Consider the following 18228-nt stretch of genomic DNA (forward strand, 5'->3'; position numbering starts at 1 on the left):
GGTTTTATTTTAATCCCGTGGTTGTTATTGTTCAGTTTTCCTTTGAATGATTTTTTCTGAGCATCCAAAAATAAAGAATCATGTCAGATAATAACAGGAAGGAAGTGAGAATGCCAAAGATTGCCGGAGATAATAAATTCAACCTATTTCACAAGGTTTTTTTCTGTTTATGCTAAAGACTTGTCTGGGCCTTTAGCCCTGAAGTTGATGTTGGAGCAGCTGCCACCCCGCTGAGATCAGGGCTCTTGGTTTGAGGTGCATGGAAGGAGAGGAGCCCAGCCCCTGGCAGCTCCCAGCCGGAATAGAGAGGGTTAAAATGCTGTATTGCGGTCTAGATGACCTTTGAAGGTCCCTTCCAGCCCTAACCATTCTATGATTCTATGATTCCTTGAGTCTGGAGCTGGGTCTAAGCTGCTGGTAGTGTCCATGTGAGAAAAATGAAAAAAAAAAAAGAAAAAATAATTAATTGGAATGGAATGGAATGGAATGGAATGGAATGGAATGGAATGGAATTAATTGGAATGGAATGGAATGGAATGGAATGGAATGGAATGGAATGGAATAGAATTAATTGGAAGGGAAGGGAAGGGAAGGGAAGGGAAGGGAAGGGAAGGGAAGGGAAGGGAATAGAAAAAAAACAAAATAAAGTTAAATAAATAAATAAATGAAATAAAATAAATAAAATTAAATTAAATTAAAATAAAATAAAATAAAAATTAAAATAAAATAAAATAAAATAAAATAAAATAAAATAAAATAAATAAAATAAAATAAAATAAAATAAAATAAAATAAAATAAAATAAAATAAAATACAGCAAAATAAAATACAGCAAAATTAAATAAATAAATAAATAAATAAAATTTGAAACACGAAATAAATTAAAATAAAATAAATCACAACAAAACAAACCAAAACCAAACCTTAGTTGCAGGAGAAAGGATTAACCCCCCCACCCATCAGAAGCAGTGTTGGGAGCGACGTCCCCCACCGCCGCCCGCGTTGCCCGAGCGCAGCGCTGCCCGCGCTGCCTGCTGGCACACGCCGGCGCGCGGGGAACGAGCCGGGGAACGAGCCGGGCTTGTTTGCCTGCGGGTTCCCCTCCTCCCTCCCTCTGTAGATGTGCAGAACTTCTCTGACGCCTTGGTTGTGCAACACAACCCCAACGGGACGGACCTGCTTGAACATTTTTGGCTTGGGCAGGTCTCGGGCGTCTCGGGCTTCCCGGGCGGCGCTGGACGGGCAGGTTGAGGGCAGGAGGGAAGCTGGGTGTTCGCTCTTTTGTGCAACTGGGGAAACTGAGGCACAGATTGGGGTCATCACAACATTGCCCCACGAGTTCCCAGGTCCAACCTCCCATTCCCAGTAGACCTCCTTGTTCAGGATGGTCCTACAACCCACTCCCCCCAAGGATCCACCTGACCTCCACATAAACATCTCCTGAGCATCAACATCTCCTGAGCATCCATGAGCATCTCCTGGCCACGCTCCTGTGCCAGACAGGCACCCACATATCACCCTCCTTCCTTGCAGCACCCAAAACCCCAAACACGTGCAAGTCACCACATCGAAAGAGAAGGTGCAACAACCATGCCCAGTTTTTGTAGAAACTATTCTGCCCAAACCCAGACAACTGATGGCCAGGACCTCCCAGGATTGTATTTTCCTTGTTATAGTTTCACTCCGGTGTTTGTACAAAACGTCTGGGCACCGGCTCTGCTCTGAGGTTTGTTTAGACGATGCTGCCAAGGGGAATGCTGCTCTCAGCACCGTTGTATGAGGACCACGTTCCTGCAAAAATTGAGTCCATCCTGGGAAGCTATTCCTGTCCCTTTCTTTATCCTGGGCACCCAGTTGGCCCCGAACCCCTAATTCTTGCTCCTATAGGGGTAATGTTGCCCATAACCCAAAGCAAACCCTATAGCAAGCCACAGGTGGGTTTGCTGGAGCTTTGAGTCTTTCTCTGCTTGCAGAAAAGGGGATGTGAAGGGTTTTCTGATGGATTAGGTGAGAAGAAAAAGATGAGAGTCATCCCCGTTTGAGGATGGAGGACGTGAAATGGTCCCTCTGTGGGGATGCTCCTGGTAAAGCCTCCAGCGAATCGTGGTTCAGTCATCTCCCAGCAAGCAGCACAGAATAACCTGTTATCCATAAATCAGGGAGTATTAATATCAGGGACATCTCCAAAATCTTCCTGAGAAATGTTACCTTCACATGTGGTTTAGTTGAGTAGAAACCTCAAGCACTTCTGGGGTTTTTTTCACCCACCTGTAAGTGACAGAAGAGAAAACTTGTGTCTAAATGTCAACTTGTTTCTGTAATTCAGTTGCTTTCGTATAAGAAAGAGAGAAATTTTTGGAATTAAAAAAAAAAACACTTTGGATGCAGTTTCCCCTTTTGTTCTCTTCAAGGGCATGGCGTGATCTTCTGAGAAGAAGAACCGAAAGGGAGAAGCAAGGACACGTGAGATGCTCCACGCAGAGAACTTTGGCGGCAATGCTGGACATGACACAAATGCTTTTTTCCCAAAATAAATGCCTGGTTTGGTCGCCTTTGTGATGGAGGAGGCAGGACACCGTGGCTTAAATATTTGCCGCGTTGGCTGAGTGTGATGGACCCACCTGCAGGCAAAGGAGAACCAGCCTAAAAACATCCTTGTGCGCTCCCGGCAAGCAAATGGTCCATGCTCCATGTTTTAATTTACAGAAGGTTTTGGTCCCTATGGGAGATGCCTCATGCCTGGGTGCTATTTTGGCTGCTCAAGAGTCCCCACCGCATCCTTATGGCCCTTGGCAAGGAGATGGACATCATGAGCCAACGGCATTGCGTTTAACGGTGTTAACGAGCAAAAAGAGCAGCCAAAGACTTAAAATTTTCGTTACAGGGAGGCACAGAGCAATTGCACGGACTAAAAATTGCGCATCCATCCCACTGGGAGGTTTGAGCCATGGCTCGGAATTCCCAAGTGAACTCATCACACGCAAAGTCTCTTCTTGCAGCAGAACCGAGCATGAGGTTCCTGGGAAAGCAACGAGAAGTTGCACCAACAAGTAGTTTTTAACGCAAAGAATTAAATTTGTGGTGCACAAAATTGCTGGGTTCCTGGCAACTCACACCCAGTTGGGTGAGAAATTTGCCTGTCTCACCCTTGTGCTGTCTCAACGCATTCATAAGACCCTAGTGTTGGGTGCCCACCAGGCGGGTGACAACCTGTGCTCCTGTAGCAGCACATGGCAGCAAGGTGGGACACTTGTGTTTGGCCCTGGTTTATGGTGATGGGCTGTGATCATGGAGCCCCTTGAATTGACCCATATCTGAGATGCTGGGTTTCAACCTTAAAATTTTCACACTATGCTTGTGCCCGAGTGTGTGTGGTCCTGCTGGGGTGGTGATACCCCAAAACCAGGCATCTCCATCAATGTTTCCACCCAACATCCTTGATTGTAATTGTGGGGCAATAGTTTCCCAAAGAAAACTCTCCAGCCAGAGAACTGCCTCTGGTCCAACAGCCAAAGCAAACAGACTATGGAGGGAAGTTATTTTACATCTTCCTGGACTGAAAATACCAAAGGTACCTGCAGGTCTCACGTGCTTTGGCCTCCTTATTCCTCCCTGCAGATGCCATCCGGAAAGCCGAGGAGCCTGGAGGTGGTGAGCCAAATGGACACAGGGTGCTCCTCCATCACCCTCTGGGCAGCTGGCAGTGGGGCCAGATCCTGCTGGTCCCCATGGGGAGCTGAGCCTGCTTTTATTATCACCCGGTATCTGGACCCATTCCTGGGGCTGCTGGCAGAGCCCACTTCTCCCAGCATGAGGATGGTGGAGATCCATGCTGGGTTGTGCCTCTGCTCCATACTATGGTCCTCTATCATGGAGGATGGGAGCAATCGGTGTTTATGAAGAGGTGTGTTGGTGAGAAGACTGAGATGACCATCATTGTGCTGAGCCTCAGGAGCTCGGGGCTCTCCCAGGATAAGGAGAGCCACAGAGGGGTGAAAACCTCAAAGTGCTGCAAGATCAGGTGGCAAGAGATGGAGAGGAAGGAGCCAAAGGAAGGACTGTGGCAAATCTAGAGGTGTGTGATGTCTACTCAGACATGCAAAGTTCAGAGATCTCCCCATCTCAGATCCCAGCTCTGCCCTTGAAGGGAGAAATTGTAATTATTTGTGAGGAGGACGCAGTCAGAGTTGATGACCTCTCTTTTGTAGAGCCTCCTAGCAGTGGAGGTGGAGAAGACCTCCCAAAGGTGGCCACAAAGTGTGAAGGCCCACCTTGGAAACCTCTGTCACAAGACCCTCTCATGCCCTAAGCCCTGGGATTTCCTGCCTGCAAAGACCCACAGATGTGAGTCCCAAAATCTCTCTTCCCAACCTGCTTCTCCAGCAGACGGACAAGGTCTCCTGTGCCCACACCACCTCCCAAACACCCACCACTTTCCTTCTGCTGAAGTCGAGGATGAAACCAGAGCCTAAGACACCAGCCATGCCTGGATCCCCGTGCTCCTCACTGTTCCTTGAGGATTCCCGAGCAAAGAAAAGTGATGAGCGGAAGCAACCCTGAGTCCCCAAAGCACGTCAGGGTGTTCCTTTCCTAGAGGAAAGGAAGCCAGAGAAGATAAAGACGTTAATCATCTACGTGCTGGGGGAGGAGAGGCTCAGCGATGCCTTCCTCCCCTGCTGACGTCTGCTGGGCTCTAGGTAAGCAGATTGGAGAGGAAAACAAGCTGAAACCTACTTCTTCAGAAAAGCTGAGGCATAGGAATGGCAGATGAGCTCCCACTTGGAGCAAAGCCAAGGCTTTTTTTAGTTGAATTCCCATCAAAGCCAGGGTTTCCCGGCACTCCTGCAGAGCCCTGGCAGAACGGGTGCATTGGACTGGTAGGCTGTTGCTGAAACCTCATCATGTCCAGAAAGAAATTTGGGCTGGGTGGCCAGAAACGTGGGCTTGGGATCCATCATGGCAATGAGGGTTGAAGGTTAGACCAGTTTCTCCAATGCAGAGGTCCAGCAGCAAGAACTGTCTTCTCTACTTGGGGTTTTCACCCCTCATAGCTGCACCCATTTGACTGCAGTGAACGTTGATTGCAACAAGAGGACAGAGGGGACCATCAGAGTGGACCTCGAGAGGTGAGACTTTCTCCACCAAACACCTTCTTTGCCAAAAAATTGGGGACTCAAAGGCAGGTGCTGGGACAGCAAAGGTAGGCGAGTGAGCCCAGGTTGACCACCTCCTCTGACCTGGTTAAAAAAAAGAGAAAGTTGCCATCAAATGCAGCCTCCACATGAGCAAGCTCTACCAGGTCCACCACGGCAGGCTGATGTCATCTGAAGGACACAAGAAATTAACTCCATTTCCTTTATAAATAGCTTTAGATTTAATGAAATTTTTCATGCAAGACATCTCCGGTCCAGTGAGCTGCGGTGAAGCCCAGAAGTGACCCAACGTGCAACCCTGGAACTTCTGTGTTGGGGAAGAACCTGAAAGCCCTATAGGACCCTCCCCACGGGGACTTCCAGCATCTGCTGGTGGGAACATCCCAGCCCTGAGGCTTTTGCAAAGCTTCAGCATTTGAAAAATGCTGCTTTTTGCCTCCAACGAGAGTTTTGCATCGATTGGAGGAGCACGGTCCCAGCTCCTAACTACCTCCCTGGTCTTGACCATGGATGTTCCTCTATCCATCCGCACCATCCTGCTACCAGGTAGCGGCTGGAAACCTGAAGCCTGGTGAGAAGGTGCAATTGCCCTGAGCAGCTGCAGCAAAGGTCGCCTGCAATAAGCCTCTAACGCGATTACTGGTTACATCCAGGCGGAGGAACTGGAACAAGGCAGTCAAAGAGTCTGGCGAGCCCAAATCCGTGCCAGACCCTTTTGCCAGGGATTAATTCCATGGGTGAAACTCCAAGAGGAACCCGGGCTATTCCCATTCCCCGATTATTTTTCCCAATGAGCTTCATCTGCCTCTTGCTTCGATAAAGAGGTGCAAAAACAACGCCTTGATTAAAATCTCTTTTTTAACTGGCTCCGAATTTACCTCTCCTGTCCCTCCTCAGTCCCCAAAATGTTGGGTTTTTTGGAGGTTCCCATTTATTCCAGGTACCGTAGGGCTGGCTGGAGGTTGTGGGTCTGGCTGCTGGGCTCGGCGGAGGCGGTTGGGGCTGGCAGGCAGCCAGGAGCTGCTATTTTATTTTCCCCTTTTTTTTTTTGTTTTTAACACTCCCTCCACTATTTACAGTGTCCCCGCAGCGGGACAGCTGCCTACGAGGTGTTCACCTTGGGGACCCGCAAGGACACTCGCTGTGCCAGGAGGGAGGAGGACACCAGTTCCTTTTCACCAGCTCGAAGCTTGCCCCAAAAACAGAGGCGGGGCTGGAGGTGGGATAAGGGCTCACGCTGGCGGCTCATCGGAGGAGCGAGTTGTGTCCGTTCTCAGCTGCCTTCCCCGGATGCTTGCGGAAAGCCCTGGGCTCCCCGTCGCAGGTGGCTGGGCTTATTCGCCTTGTTGTGGGTGAAATTCTGGATGTCCCATCCCTGGAGGTGTTCCAGGCCAGGTTGGATGAGGCTTTGAGCAACCTGGTGTAGTGGAGGGTGTCCCTGCCCATGGCAGGGAGGGTGGAACAGGATGATCTTTGAGGTCCCTTCCAACCCAAACCATTCTGTGATTCTATGATAAAGCGTGTTTTCTGCCCTAACTCCAGGAAAAGACACTTTTTCTCCCAGTTTCCATCTCCACGTGGTGGCTCAAGAAGCAGGGAATTTCACAAGGGCACCGAGCCGTTGCCAACCCAACCCCACAAGCCCGGGCAGCCCTGGGATGAGGGTGATGGCTCCAGCCCGGCTGTGGTTGCAAATATTCACTGCTCCTCCTGCCAGAGCCCATCTCCCCTGTGGCCCTGCTGCCCGGCTTGGCCACGGGCTCGCGCCAGGATCGATGAAAGCCCATGTTGTCCATCATAATGCAGGCGCCGGCGGGATCCGGATCAGCTGCAACCTCGTTCCACCTCCTCATCCCGCGCCGTGCAGCCGGGTCTCTGCCCAGAACTTCTCATCTCATATTTGGGTGCCAGCCCTGGGGGTGTATCACTCGACGAGGTGATGCCAAGGAGCCCCCCGCTTGGTGCTCCATCATCTGGGTGACGACCATCAGCACCTCCTTGTCCTCCATCTCTACCGAGACCCACCAAAAGCCCCTAAAAAGGAAGGAAGAGAATAATTTTGGAGGGCAAACTGGGCTTCCAGGGAAAAGAAGGGCCGAGCCCGTCATCCCGCGTAATCCTGTCATCCCTGGGCTGTTTATGCATCGGCCCTTTTCCTACCTGACACGTTCCCCCCGGGGTTCCTTTCCTTATTGCTCTTTAATAGCCCTGCTCAGGAAGCGCGGCGGCTCGGCCACCTGGTTAATGAGTACCAAAGCCACCGACCCCTCCGATGGAGACCCTGGCCCCAACACCCAGGCGCTCGCCACCGGCTCGGCCAACTCCCAACCTCCAGCCGGGACAATCCAGCTGTTGGCTGATGCATGAGCATCCCGCGCTGGAAATCCCACTTTTGGGGTCATAGGGACCCCCTGTTCAATCCAGATGTGTGCCCAGCCTGATGTTTGCATGGCAGACCCCCCTCCCCTTTGCAGCTGTCAACCCCCCCCGCGGCCAGCCCAGCTGTTCCCCACTCAATATTCCAGCTGTGACCCTTCCCCAGCCCCCTCCGGGCCCGCCCGCAGGTGCCGGGGGCGGAGCGGGGCGGCCCCGGGGCGGAGCGGGGCCGGCGGCCGGCGGCAGCGGGGAGGTCCCGGGCTCCGAGCGCCGCTGCCGCCCCGGCGCATCCCGCTGCCGGTAAGTGCCGCGTACGGGAGGGACGGGGACGAACGGAACCGGGGCAGGATCGGACCCCAGAGGGTGAGAGGGAACCGGGTAGGATGCGGTTGGACCGGGCAGGATGGGACCCGAGAGGGTCAGAGGGAACCGGGCCGGATGGGACCCAAGAGGGTTAGATCGGACTGGGCAGAATGGGACCCAAAAGGGTCAGAACAAACCGGGCAGGATCAGACCCGAGGGGATAAGACTGATCCAGGCAGGATGGGACCCGAGTGGGTCAGATTGAACGGTGCAGGATGGGACCCGAGTGGGTCACACCACACCGGGCAGGAGGATGCCAGACTGGACAGGATTGAACCCAAGAGGGTCAGACCGAACTGGGCAGGATGGGACCCAACAGAGTCAGATCAAACTGGGCAGGATGGGACTCGAGTAGGTCAGACTAAAGCGGGCAGGATGAGACCCGACAGGGTCAGACTAAACCAGGGAGGATGGGACTGAGCAGGTCAGACCGCACAGGGAAGGATGGGGCCAGACTGGGCAGGATCGGACCCAAGTGGATGAGACTGAACCAGGCAGGAGTGGACCCGAGCAGATGAGATCGAACTGGGCAAGATGAGGCAGAACTGGAGAGGAGAGGGTCAGATCCGGAAAGCATCGGTGCTTTGGTTGGACTTTGGGTTGATCCCAAAACCACCCCAAATGGGAGCTGCTGAACTTTGCTTTTCGGAAGGTTTAGCAGCTTTTACCATGGAGCGGGGCTTAAAATCACACCGCGATCCCCACGACAAGAGCCGGTGCGATGCTCAGCGGGGTGCGTTCGCCCTGGTCCCTCTGCTCCCACGGGCTGGGGTGCGCCTGGGATGCGCCTGCATCTGCCAGGGCATCCATAGGGATCAGACACATGGAGTGTCCTCAAATCTGGTGTCTCCAGGAGCCTGGCCTCTGTCTTTTATATACATCTACAGGTATTTGTACGTATATATTATATACAGAGATATAAATATATTTGCATATATGAGCATGTGTGTAGAGAAGCATAAATATATTTGTATATATATGTATAGAGTTATGTACACACGGGTGTGAGTCCATGTGCTCAGAGACGTATATAGGTTTGTACATATGTGTGTGTGACTGGAGACATACGTGCTTCTATTTACAAGGGGGTGCAGTGATAGGACACGGGGCAATGAATTTGAACCGAAAGAGGGGAGATTTCGATGAGATCTAAGGAAGAAATTTTTTACACTGAGGGTGGTGAGGCACTGGAACAGGTTGCCCAGAGAAGCTGTGGCTGCCCCATCCCTGGAAATGTTCAAGGCCAGGTTGGATGAGGCTTTGGGCAACCTGGTGTAGTAGAAGGTGTCCCTGCCCGTGGCAGGAAGGTTGGAACTGGATGATCTTTGAGGTCCCTTCCAACCCAAACCATTCTGTGATTCCATGATACACGCCCAAAGAGTTGTGGTGAATGGAGTTAAACGCAGTTGGTGGCTGATGACAAGTGGTGTTCCCCAGGGCTCAGTACTGGGGCCGGTTCCGTTTAACATCTTTATCAATGATCCAGAAAAGGGGATCAAGTGCTCCCTCAGTAAGTTTGCAGATTACACTAGGTTGGGCAGGAGTGTTGATCTACTGGAGGGCAGGAAGGTTCTGCAGAGGGATCTGCACAGGCTGGATCCATGGGCCAAGGCCAACTGTATGAGGTTCAACAAGGCCAAGGGCCGGGTCCTGCACTTGGGTCACCACAACCCCACACAACGCTACCAGCTTGGGGCTGGAAAGCTGCCTGGTGGAAAAGGATCTGGAGGTTGTGGTTGACAAGTGGCTGAACATGAGCCAGCAGTGTGCCCATGTGGCCAAGAAGGCCATCAGCATCCGGGCTTGTACCAGCCATAGTGTGGCCAGCAGGACTGGGGAGGGATTGTCCCCCTGTGCTCAGCACTGGTGAGGCTGCCCCTCGAATCCTGTGTTCAGCTTTGGGCCCCTCACTACAAGAAGGACATGGAGGTGCTGGAGCGTGTCCAGAGAAGGGCAATGGAGCTGGTGAAGGGTCTGGAGCACACATGTGATGGGGAGCGGCTGAGGGCACTGGGGGTGTTCAGCCTGGAGAGAAGGAGGCTGAGGGGAGACCTTCTCGCTCTCTGCAGCTGCCTGAAGGGAGGTTGTAGCGAGGTGGGGGTCGGGCTCTTCTCCCAAGCAACAATCAACAGGATGAGAGGAAACAGCCTCAAGTTGCACCAGAGGAGATTTAGGTTGGATATGAGGAGAAATGTCTTCCCCAAAAGGGGTGTGGAGCATTGGAACAGGCTGCCCAGGGAAGTGGTGGAGTCACCATCCCAGGAGGGATTTAAAAGCCATGTAGCTGTGGTGCTGAGGGTGATGGTTTAGCGGTAGACTTGGCAGTGTCGGGTTAACGGTTGGACTTGATGATCTTCAAGGTCTCTTCCAACCTAAATGATTCGCTGATTCTATACATCTGTACAGAGAAACCTGTGTGTGTATCCGTGTGCGTGTAGAGCCGTAGATATGTTTGTATGTATATGTGTAGAGGTGCATTTATGTATAGAGTTAAATATTTGTGTAGAGGTACATTTACATAGAGAGGTACATATTTATGCACATATATGTACATGCAGGTGAACATGTGGCTGTACATGTACCTGTATGTTTGCATATGCATATATGGGCTTATAGAAGCCAGCTGAGACCAGGGCAACTCATTGCACCTACCTCATCTCCAACTTCACCCATTTCCGGCAGGAAAAACATTGTCTGGGTTGCTCAGAGCATCCCTGAGATGCAGATTTATTTTAGAGATGGAGAACCAAAGCATGGGGAGGTGAAGGGAGTCACCCAAGGACAGAGTACATCGGTGGCAGAGCCACCCAGCATCGCCGGAGGGACCGACCCTGTGCCCTGGCCCCACAGGTCCACGTTAAGCACCCGAAAATGCCACTCTGGCATTTCCCTTAAAACACCCAAGCCTTGATCCCCAACCACCCTAGGGCAAGTAGGACACGTCCATGGGCACCTGAAGACATTTTAGGACCAGCCAGGAGATGTTTGGGAACAAGGATGTCGTAGCTTCAGCCAAACGACAAACAAAGCAGGAGCATCCCCCTCCCCTCTTCATCCCTTTTTAAATCTGCTGAGTCGGAGCTTTCGCTTCCTTCTCTGCCGTGCCAGCCCTGCCGTGGAGCCACCAAGATGTCCCCACCACGGTCTCCTCCCAAGGAAGGACAAACCAAGGCGGAAGGTTTCCAAAGGAGGAAGCCGTCCCCTGCATCCTATTCAAGGGCAGCCCAAACATTTTTCCACCGCAGCCGCCTTGCAGACCCCCCCTCCGTGTGAATGTCGGGGTGTTAATTAAAGCTAATTGCACCGGACAATTTGCACGAGCTGGTTTGAGAGCAAAGGGGTCGGAGGGGGGTAAAGCTGCACCAGCGCGTGCTTGGGGGGAAGCTGGGGAGTGGAACTGGTGATTATTTATAATCTCTTCCCCGTCTGGCCGCAGGACAGCCCCGTTTCTCTTGCTTAATCCCATTCCTCCTTCTCAGGCACCTTCAGCCCATGGGATAAGGGTGACTCCAGCCTACAGAGCACCCCAACATCATGGGCACCCCCTTTTTTTCCCCTCCTGCAAGGCTCATTTTGCAATGGATTTCACTTGGTGCCCATCACCATGGTGTCAGGGCATCCCTTTTCCCCCCTGCAAGTCTTATTTTACGATGAGTTTCTCCTGGTGTCCATCACTGTGGCATCAGGGCACCCTTTTCCTTTCCTTTTGAGTCTCCTTTCACGACAGATTTTGCCCAGTGTCCACCACCATGGCCTCAGGGCACCGGGACCAGGTCTCCATAATCCCATGGAGCTCACAGGGATTCCTGTGATGGTTTTTTTCAGTGGGAAAAAGGGTCTTTTTGGTTAATCCGTGACGCCATGGGCCCAGCAGTGGGATGAGGCCCTGGATGCGGTTTCAGGAACTGGGAATACTGGTGATTTGGGGGGCGACAGACTCTGATTGCGGGGTTACGGAGGGTTGCAGCCAGTGGGTCCGCTCACAGTGGGGATTCTCCGGCGTCTAATAGAAAGGTTGTGCTCAGCGCATCCCGCGGCTGAGTTTTTCCTGGGATCGGGAGGGATTTCCTATCCCTCCCAGCCCAGCAGCGCTGGGGTTCAGTACCCCATTTCCCTCCTGCAAAGAAATTTGGGTTTGCCTATTTGGCTTTTTTTGGGAGTTGGTCCCTCATTTTTCATCTGCCCGACGTGTTTTTCGGCTCAGCTCTGGCTGCGGCTGCCCTCCGCCACCGATGGCTTTGCGTAGCCTTGGGCATGTCCCTTAGCACCCATCCTGCAAACACCCCAAAACTCAGTTTTAAGGAGAAACTCTGCCAAAACGGGGCATAAGCCACACCAGTCTGCTCCAAACCCAGTGTCTGTGCCTCAGTTTCCCCTGTGTGGCCGCAGTGTGAGGGGATAGAGCAACAGGAGCAATGTTGGTGTCATCATCCCTGGTGCCCTCTCTGTCCCCAGCATCTGTCCCAGATGCCCAGCCTTGGATGGAGCCAACAATTCTGGAAAAGACCCCAAAATGAGGGAAAAGACCCCAGAAATGAGGGAAAAGATCCAAAAATTAGGGGAAAAGACCCAAAAATTCATGAGCCTGGTGACATGGCTGGTGGCCTCAGGTCTGGGCCCCTGTCACGTCCCTTGCCCTGGTGGCATTTGCCAGCTCTGGATGTCCCTCGGTGTCCAGGTATGACTGTTCTGGGGTGCAGTGTGGGTGCACAGTACCATGCCATGCAGTGCTCACTGTGCCATGCAGTGCTGTGCCATGCTGTGCTCACCCAGCCGTGCAGTGCCATGCAGTGCCATGCAGTGCAGTGCCCACCCTGCTGTGCAGTGCCATGTCACACAGTGCTCGCCCAGCCATGCAGTGCCATGCAGAGCTGTGCCATGCAGCACTGTGCCCACCCCGCCATGCCGTGCCGTGCCATGCCGTGCCATGCCGTGCCACGCAGTGCCGTGCCATGCAGTGCAGTGCCCACCCTGCCACCCAGGTTTCTGTTCCCCATGGCCCCAGGGTGCTGCCGTTGGGTGAAAAGGGGAAGCGTTGCTCAATGGGGCGAGCGCAGCTCCCCGGGAGCCCCAGATGTGCCTGGGTGCTGGGCAAAGCAGCAGGTCCCAGCACCCTGTGACACCCCCTGGCACCCCCTGGCACCCAGCGACACCCCAGCAGGTAAGACATGCTCCCAGGTCCCCCAGGACCCCCCACCCATCTTGTCAGCCACTTTGTCCCCAGTGTCACAGCAGCGTTCCTGCGAGCACGAGTGGGATGGCAGAGGCTCCTGTGAGCACCCAGGGTGGGTGTTGAGATGGGTGCTGGCCCAGCCTGGGGTCCCGAGGGAGGTTTGGGAGGGGGTGTCCCAGGGGATCAGGCAGTTCACAGCCCTGAGACACTTATTGGATCAGAGGTGGCAGAGATGGGTGCTGGGACTGCCTGGAGCTGGGTGAAAGTGGGTGCAATGGGGCATGGTGGGGTGAGGGGGGTCTCAGTGGGGTGCAGGGGAATCAGTGGGGTGCCAGGGGAGTAGGAGGGTTATGCAATAGGAGGGAGGGCAGGGCAGAGAACTGATCTGCCAACCCGGAGTACCCCCAAAAAGGAGCCTTGTGTGTCCCCCTAACACTCTCCCCAAAGTGACACCATGGCTGGGCTCTGCTCCTGGGCTGGTAAATCCCCAAAGACCCCAAATGGGGCCACCAGGGCGGTACAAGCTAACGGGGTGGCCCCTGGACTCGTGTGTCCCCCCCTTTGGTCCCCTCTGCCCCATGCCCCACGAAAAGGGGAAGCTTTGCTCAACGGGGCGAGCGCAGCGCCCAGGCACATCTGGGGCTCCCGGGGAGCTCCACCACTCTCACTCCCTGCCTCGGTTTCCCTTCCCCAGCCCGTGTGGGGACATTGGCCACCCCATTTCCAGGCAAGCTCGTCCCTGTCAGGGGTCAGAGCACGGAAGGGAAAGTGGGTGCTGGCCCCATGCTGCCAGCTGGAGTTGTGGACAGGTCCTGAGGAAGCGAGAGGAGGAAGGAGAAGCGGCTCCCGCCGCCACCCGGAAGCGTGTAGCACCCATGGGTGGCACGGAGAGGGGTCCAGCGGAGTGACACGGTCGGGGTCGGGGGGGGTCTCTTTGTGCTCTAAGATCAGGTCTTTCGCGCTAGTCGCAGCCTCTAAGAAAAGCAGATGGTTTCTTGCCCAGCTCGGAGCAGCCCAGAGGCCACGTGGATGGGCTTCCAGCCCACGAAACCAAAAACCTCCGCAGCCGGAGCGTCGCTAGTCCCAATTCTTGGATGAAAGTAACCATGAAACATCTGTGGGTCATGCTGGGCTGGGTGCAGGTGGCATCTTCTGAAACTCGGGGGCCGGAGCCCGCTCGGGTGACTGGCCGTAGGGTTTTGGCACCCCCTGCAGAGGAGCGGGAAGCCGTGCCGGCGGCTAACGGCACTCCGGGCTGCAATTTCCTCTCCCACGCCAGGATGAGGGCGATTCGGCCTTGTGCAAACTTTTCTGCAGGGTGCAAGTGTCAGGGGAAGAGGAGCTGAGATGGTGGTGATCGTGGCCACCACGCTGGCCCGTGTGCCACCACCCCACACGGTCCCGTTCTCGCCACCTTCATCTTCCTGGTGGACCCCTAAATCCATCATCGTGGTTTGGAACTGTAGAATCACAGAATAGTTTCAGTGGGACCTTTAAAGGTCATCTAGTCCACCCCACCTTGCAATGAGCAGGGACATCTTCCACTACACCAGGTTGCTCAATGCCTCATCCAACCTACCTTGAATGTTTCCAGGGATGGGGCAGCCACAGCTTCTCTGGGCAACCTGTGCCAGTGCCTCACCACCCTCAGAGGGAAGAATTTCTTCCTTAGATCCCATCGAAATCTCCCCTCTTCCAGTTTAAAGCCATCGCCCCGTGTCCTGTCACTACACACCCTTGTCCAAAGCCCCTCTCCAGCTTTCCTGTAGCCCCTTTAGGCACTGGAAGGTGCTGGAAGGTCTCCCCGGAGCCTTCTCTTCTCCAGGCTGAACAGCCTCGACTCTCTCAGCTTGTCTCCATAGCAGAGGTGCTCCAGCCCTCGCATCATCTCCATGGCCTCCTCTGGCCCCGCTCCAGCAGCTCCATGTCCTTCTTGTGCTGGGGACCCCAGAGCTGAAGGCAGCACTGCAGGGGGGTCTCAGGAGAGCAGAGCAGAGGGGCAGAATCCCCTCCCTCGCCCTGCTGCCCATGCTGCTCTGGATGCAGCCCAGGACACGGTTGCCTTTCTGGGCTGCCAGTGCACGGTGCCGGCTCATGGTGAGCTTCTCATCACCCAACACCCCCAAGTCCTTCTCCTCAGGGCTGCTCTCCATCCCTTCATCCCCCCAGCCAGTATCAATAGCAAGGGTTGCCCCAACCCAGAAGGATGGGGCTATGGGGTCTTACACACCAGCCCAGGTTCATCCTGCTAGGGTGGATGTGAGACACCATGAACTCAAGTCACCAACTGTCCCCTTTGTCATTCGCAGGTGCTGCTGAGGGACCACACCAGCAGAGAGGACATCGGCGGTGGGTCCCACTGCCATGGCCAACTTGTCAGCCCCCATGGGTGCTGGGACAAACTCGTGCACCTTCCACGAGGAGTTCAAGCAGGTCCTGCTGCCCCTGGTCTACTCGGTGGTGTTCATGGTGGGGTTACCATTGAACGCTGTGGTCATTGGGCAGATCTGGGTGGCCCGTAAGGTGCTCAGCCGCTCCATGATCTACATGCTGAACCTGGCCATGGCTGACCTGCTCTACGTCTGCTCCCTCCCGCTCCTCATCTACAACTACGCCCAAAAGGATTATTGGCCTTTTGGAGACTTCACCTGCAAATTTGTTCGCTTCCAGTTCTACACCAACCTACACGGCAGCATCCTCTTCCTCACCTGCATCAGCGTCCAGCGGTACCTGGGCATCTGTCATCCCTTGGCCTCATGGCACAAGAAGAAGGGGAAGAAGCTGACATGGCTGGTGTGCGCCGCGGTGTGGTTCATCGTCATTGCCCAGTGCCTGCCCACCTTCGTCTTCGCTTCCACCGGCACCCAGAGGAACCGTACCGTCTGCTATGACCTGAGCCCACCGGATCGCTCCGACGCCTACTTCCCCTATGGCATCACCCTCACCGTCACTGGCTTCCTGCTGCCTTTCGTGGCCATCCTCGCCTGCTACTGCAGCATGGCCCGGATCCTGTGCCAGAAGGACGAGCTGATCGGCTTGACGGTGCACAAGAGGAAGGACAAAGCCGTGCGTATGATCATCATCGTGGTCATCGTCTTCTCCATCAGTTTCTTCCCCTTCCACCTCACCAAGACCATCTATCTGATCGTCCGTTCCCCACCCGCCCTGCCCTGCCCAGCTCTACAGGCGTTTGCCATCGCCTACAAGTGCACGCGTCCCTTCGCCAGCATGAACAGCGTCCTCGACCCCATCCTCTTCTACTTCACCAAACGCAAGTTCCGCGAGAGCACCCGTTACCTCCTCGACAAGATGAGCTCCAAGTGGCGGCATGACCACTGCATTACCCATGGCTCCTAGGTGAGGACAAGGGCCACCTCGGTGTCACCAGGACCAAGCATGGAGCAATTTTGACTTTAAGGTCCATGGAGCAGAGATGGCTTCAGCTGGGGACGTGCTGGAGGACAGGAGAATGGCATCTCCTGAGCTTTCTGCACTTCCATCCCATCTCCAGCCTGCAGCGGCACAGTATTAACCCCATCGCAGCACAGAGCCGGTGTCCTCTGGCTGGCTCAGCTGCTTGGTTTGAGCAGCTTAGCATCGTGTTTCCTTCGTGGCCAAGCCACCGATGCAATAAAATCCACTGGTGGGACCATGGAGAACACGGTGGGACCGTGGAGGACATGGTCGCTGGCTCAGGGCGAGCTGCTGGGGGATGATTTCTCCCCCTTCTTGTTTAAAGCTTCCCTGATGGGGCCGTGCGAAGGCTGGGGAGGGTTTGGCTCAGCTCGTACCTGCCTGGGGAACATGAGGTTGCGTGTTTCTCCAGCTCAAGACATTTTTTGGGGTAGCACTGGGACATTCCTGTCTCCCAGTCCCCAGGATGGGGCCAGACCAGTAAGAGACGTGAGCTCATTAGTACCACTGATGCTACAAAGTCATGAGAGAGCATCCCTGACCAGGCTGGGAACTGGGAAAGGGGACATAAGGGCAACTAGGACACCCATGTTGGATTTCCAACCCAAGCGATGACCATGGGCTGAGTTAGACACAAGCCAGCAGTGTTGTCACCTGCCTGGGGACCTTAAGCATTATCTGGGTCTAGCTGCCTGCTTAGCCCAGCTCCCCAAATCTTGCCCATCCTGGCATCCTCAGCACCCTGCTGTCACCTCCTAACCAGGATCCACCAAAACCAGAGCTGCCACACCCAGACATGATGCTGGGATTCGGGAAACCCACTCCACCGAGCTACTCGGTGTCCTCAGCCGTGTCACTGCACGTCCCACCGTTGGCTTGACCACTCCACCGCCCCCACGTTGGGTCGGGGCTTGATCTTTGCTCCCCACAAAGATCTCTCCTACCACTAATCGCTCTGCGAGTCTTATTTAACACATAAGACTTATAGAATAACCTTCCCCCCCCCCTTTTTCGGGTGGATATGTACACGTCTATACACCCACCATACATACATACGTATAATGCATCCAAGCAGGAGAAGGTTCGTAGCCCAGCACACGCTACGTGGCGCAGATATTGTCCACCCTGGATACACTCTATGTATCTATACGGTGTATGTATGGATATATCGTATACAGGTGCATATATATATAGGGAGAACTGTTTCCAGGCGTTTCTCGCAGTTTTTCTGTGCGTAATAATCACATCTGAGTTGATTTAAGCAATTTCCTTCGAATCTCCGGAGATGAGCGTCCCTCCTGCAGCCGGCCAAGCGAGCGGCTTTATCCCAACTTGCTCGCCACAAGAACGTGGCATCTTCCTTGGGTACCCAGCCACCCAAGGACCTTGCCAGCATCCAGGGTTGGTGGTCCCAATGTGGCCTCTTGCTGTCGCGAGGATGAGGAAGGTGCCCAGGGTGGTCGTTAGCTCTTGGATGGTGCTCAAAGATCTCAGCATCGAGGTGGGCTTGAATGGAGAGGAATTCTGCAGTGGCCGTGTCTTGGTGGGGAGGACCACGAATGGTGCCAACAGCTTTGGGTTGGAGCCCAGACAGTGATGGAGGAGGTGGAACCAGCCCCGAGGTTTCCCTTGGCTGGAGCTCGCCTGTGCTGAAATCTCCTCCGACGTATTTTTGGGGTTCCGCAATGGAAGGGCAAAACACTGGGAGCTGCGAGAGTAGTGGCTAGTGGGACAACCCCAGTCTGGTGCC

At 54.2% G+C, this 18228-nt stretch overlaps 1 protein-coding gene across 1 annotated transcript; it reads left to right on the forward strand.

Moving 5' to 3' along the window:
- Positions 1 to 15428: 15428 nt before the first annotated feature.
- Positions 15429 to 16426, forward strand: P2RY6 (pyrimidinergic receptor P2Y6). The gene has a single exon (XM_086615158.1). The coding sequence runs from the start codon at positions 15429 to 15431 to the stop codon at positions 16419 to 16421; it is 993 nt and encodes a 330-aa protein (XP_086471284.1). The 3' UTR covers positions 16422 to 16426.
- The last annotated feature ends 1802 nt before the right edge of the window (positions 16427 to 18228 follow it).

Source organism: Tauraco erythrolophus, chromosome 1 (genome assembly GCF_009769465.1).
Source record: "Tauraco erythrolophus isolate bTauEry1 chromosome 1, bTauEry1.pri, whole genome shotgun sequence".
In the NCBI taxonomy this organism is placed as follows: Eukaryota; Metazoa; Chordata; class Aves; order Musophagiformes; family Musophagidae; genus Tauraco; species Tauraco erythrolophus.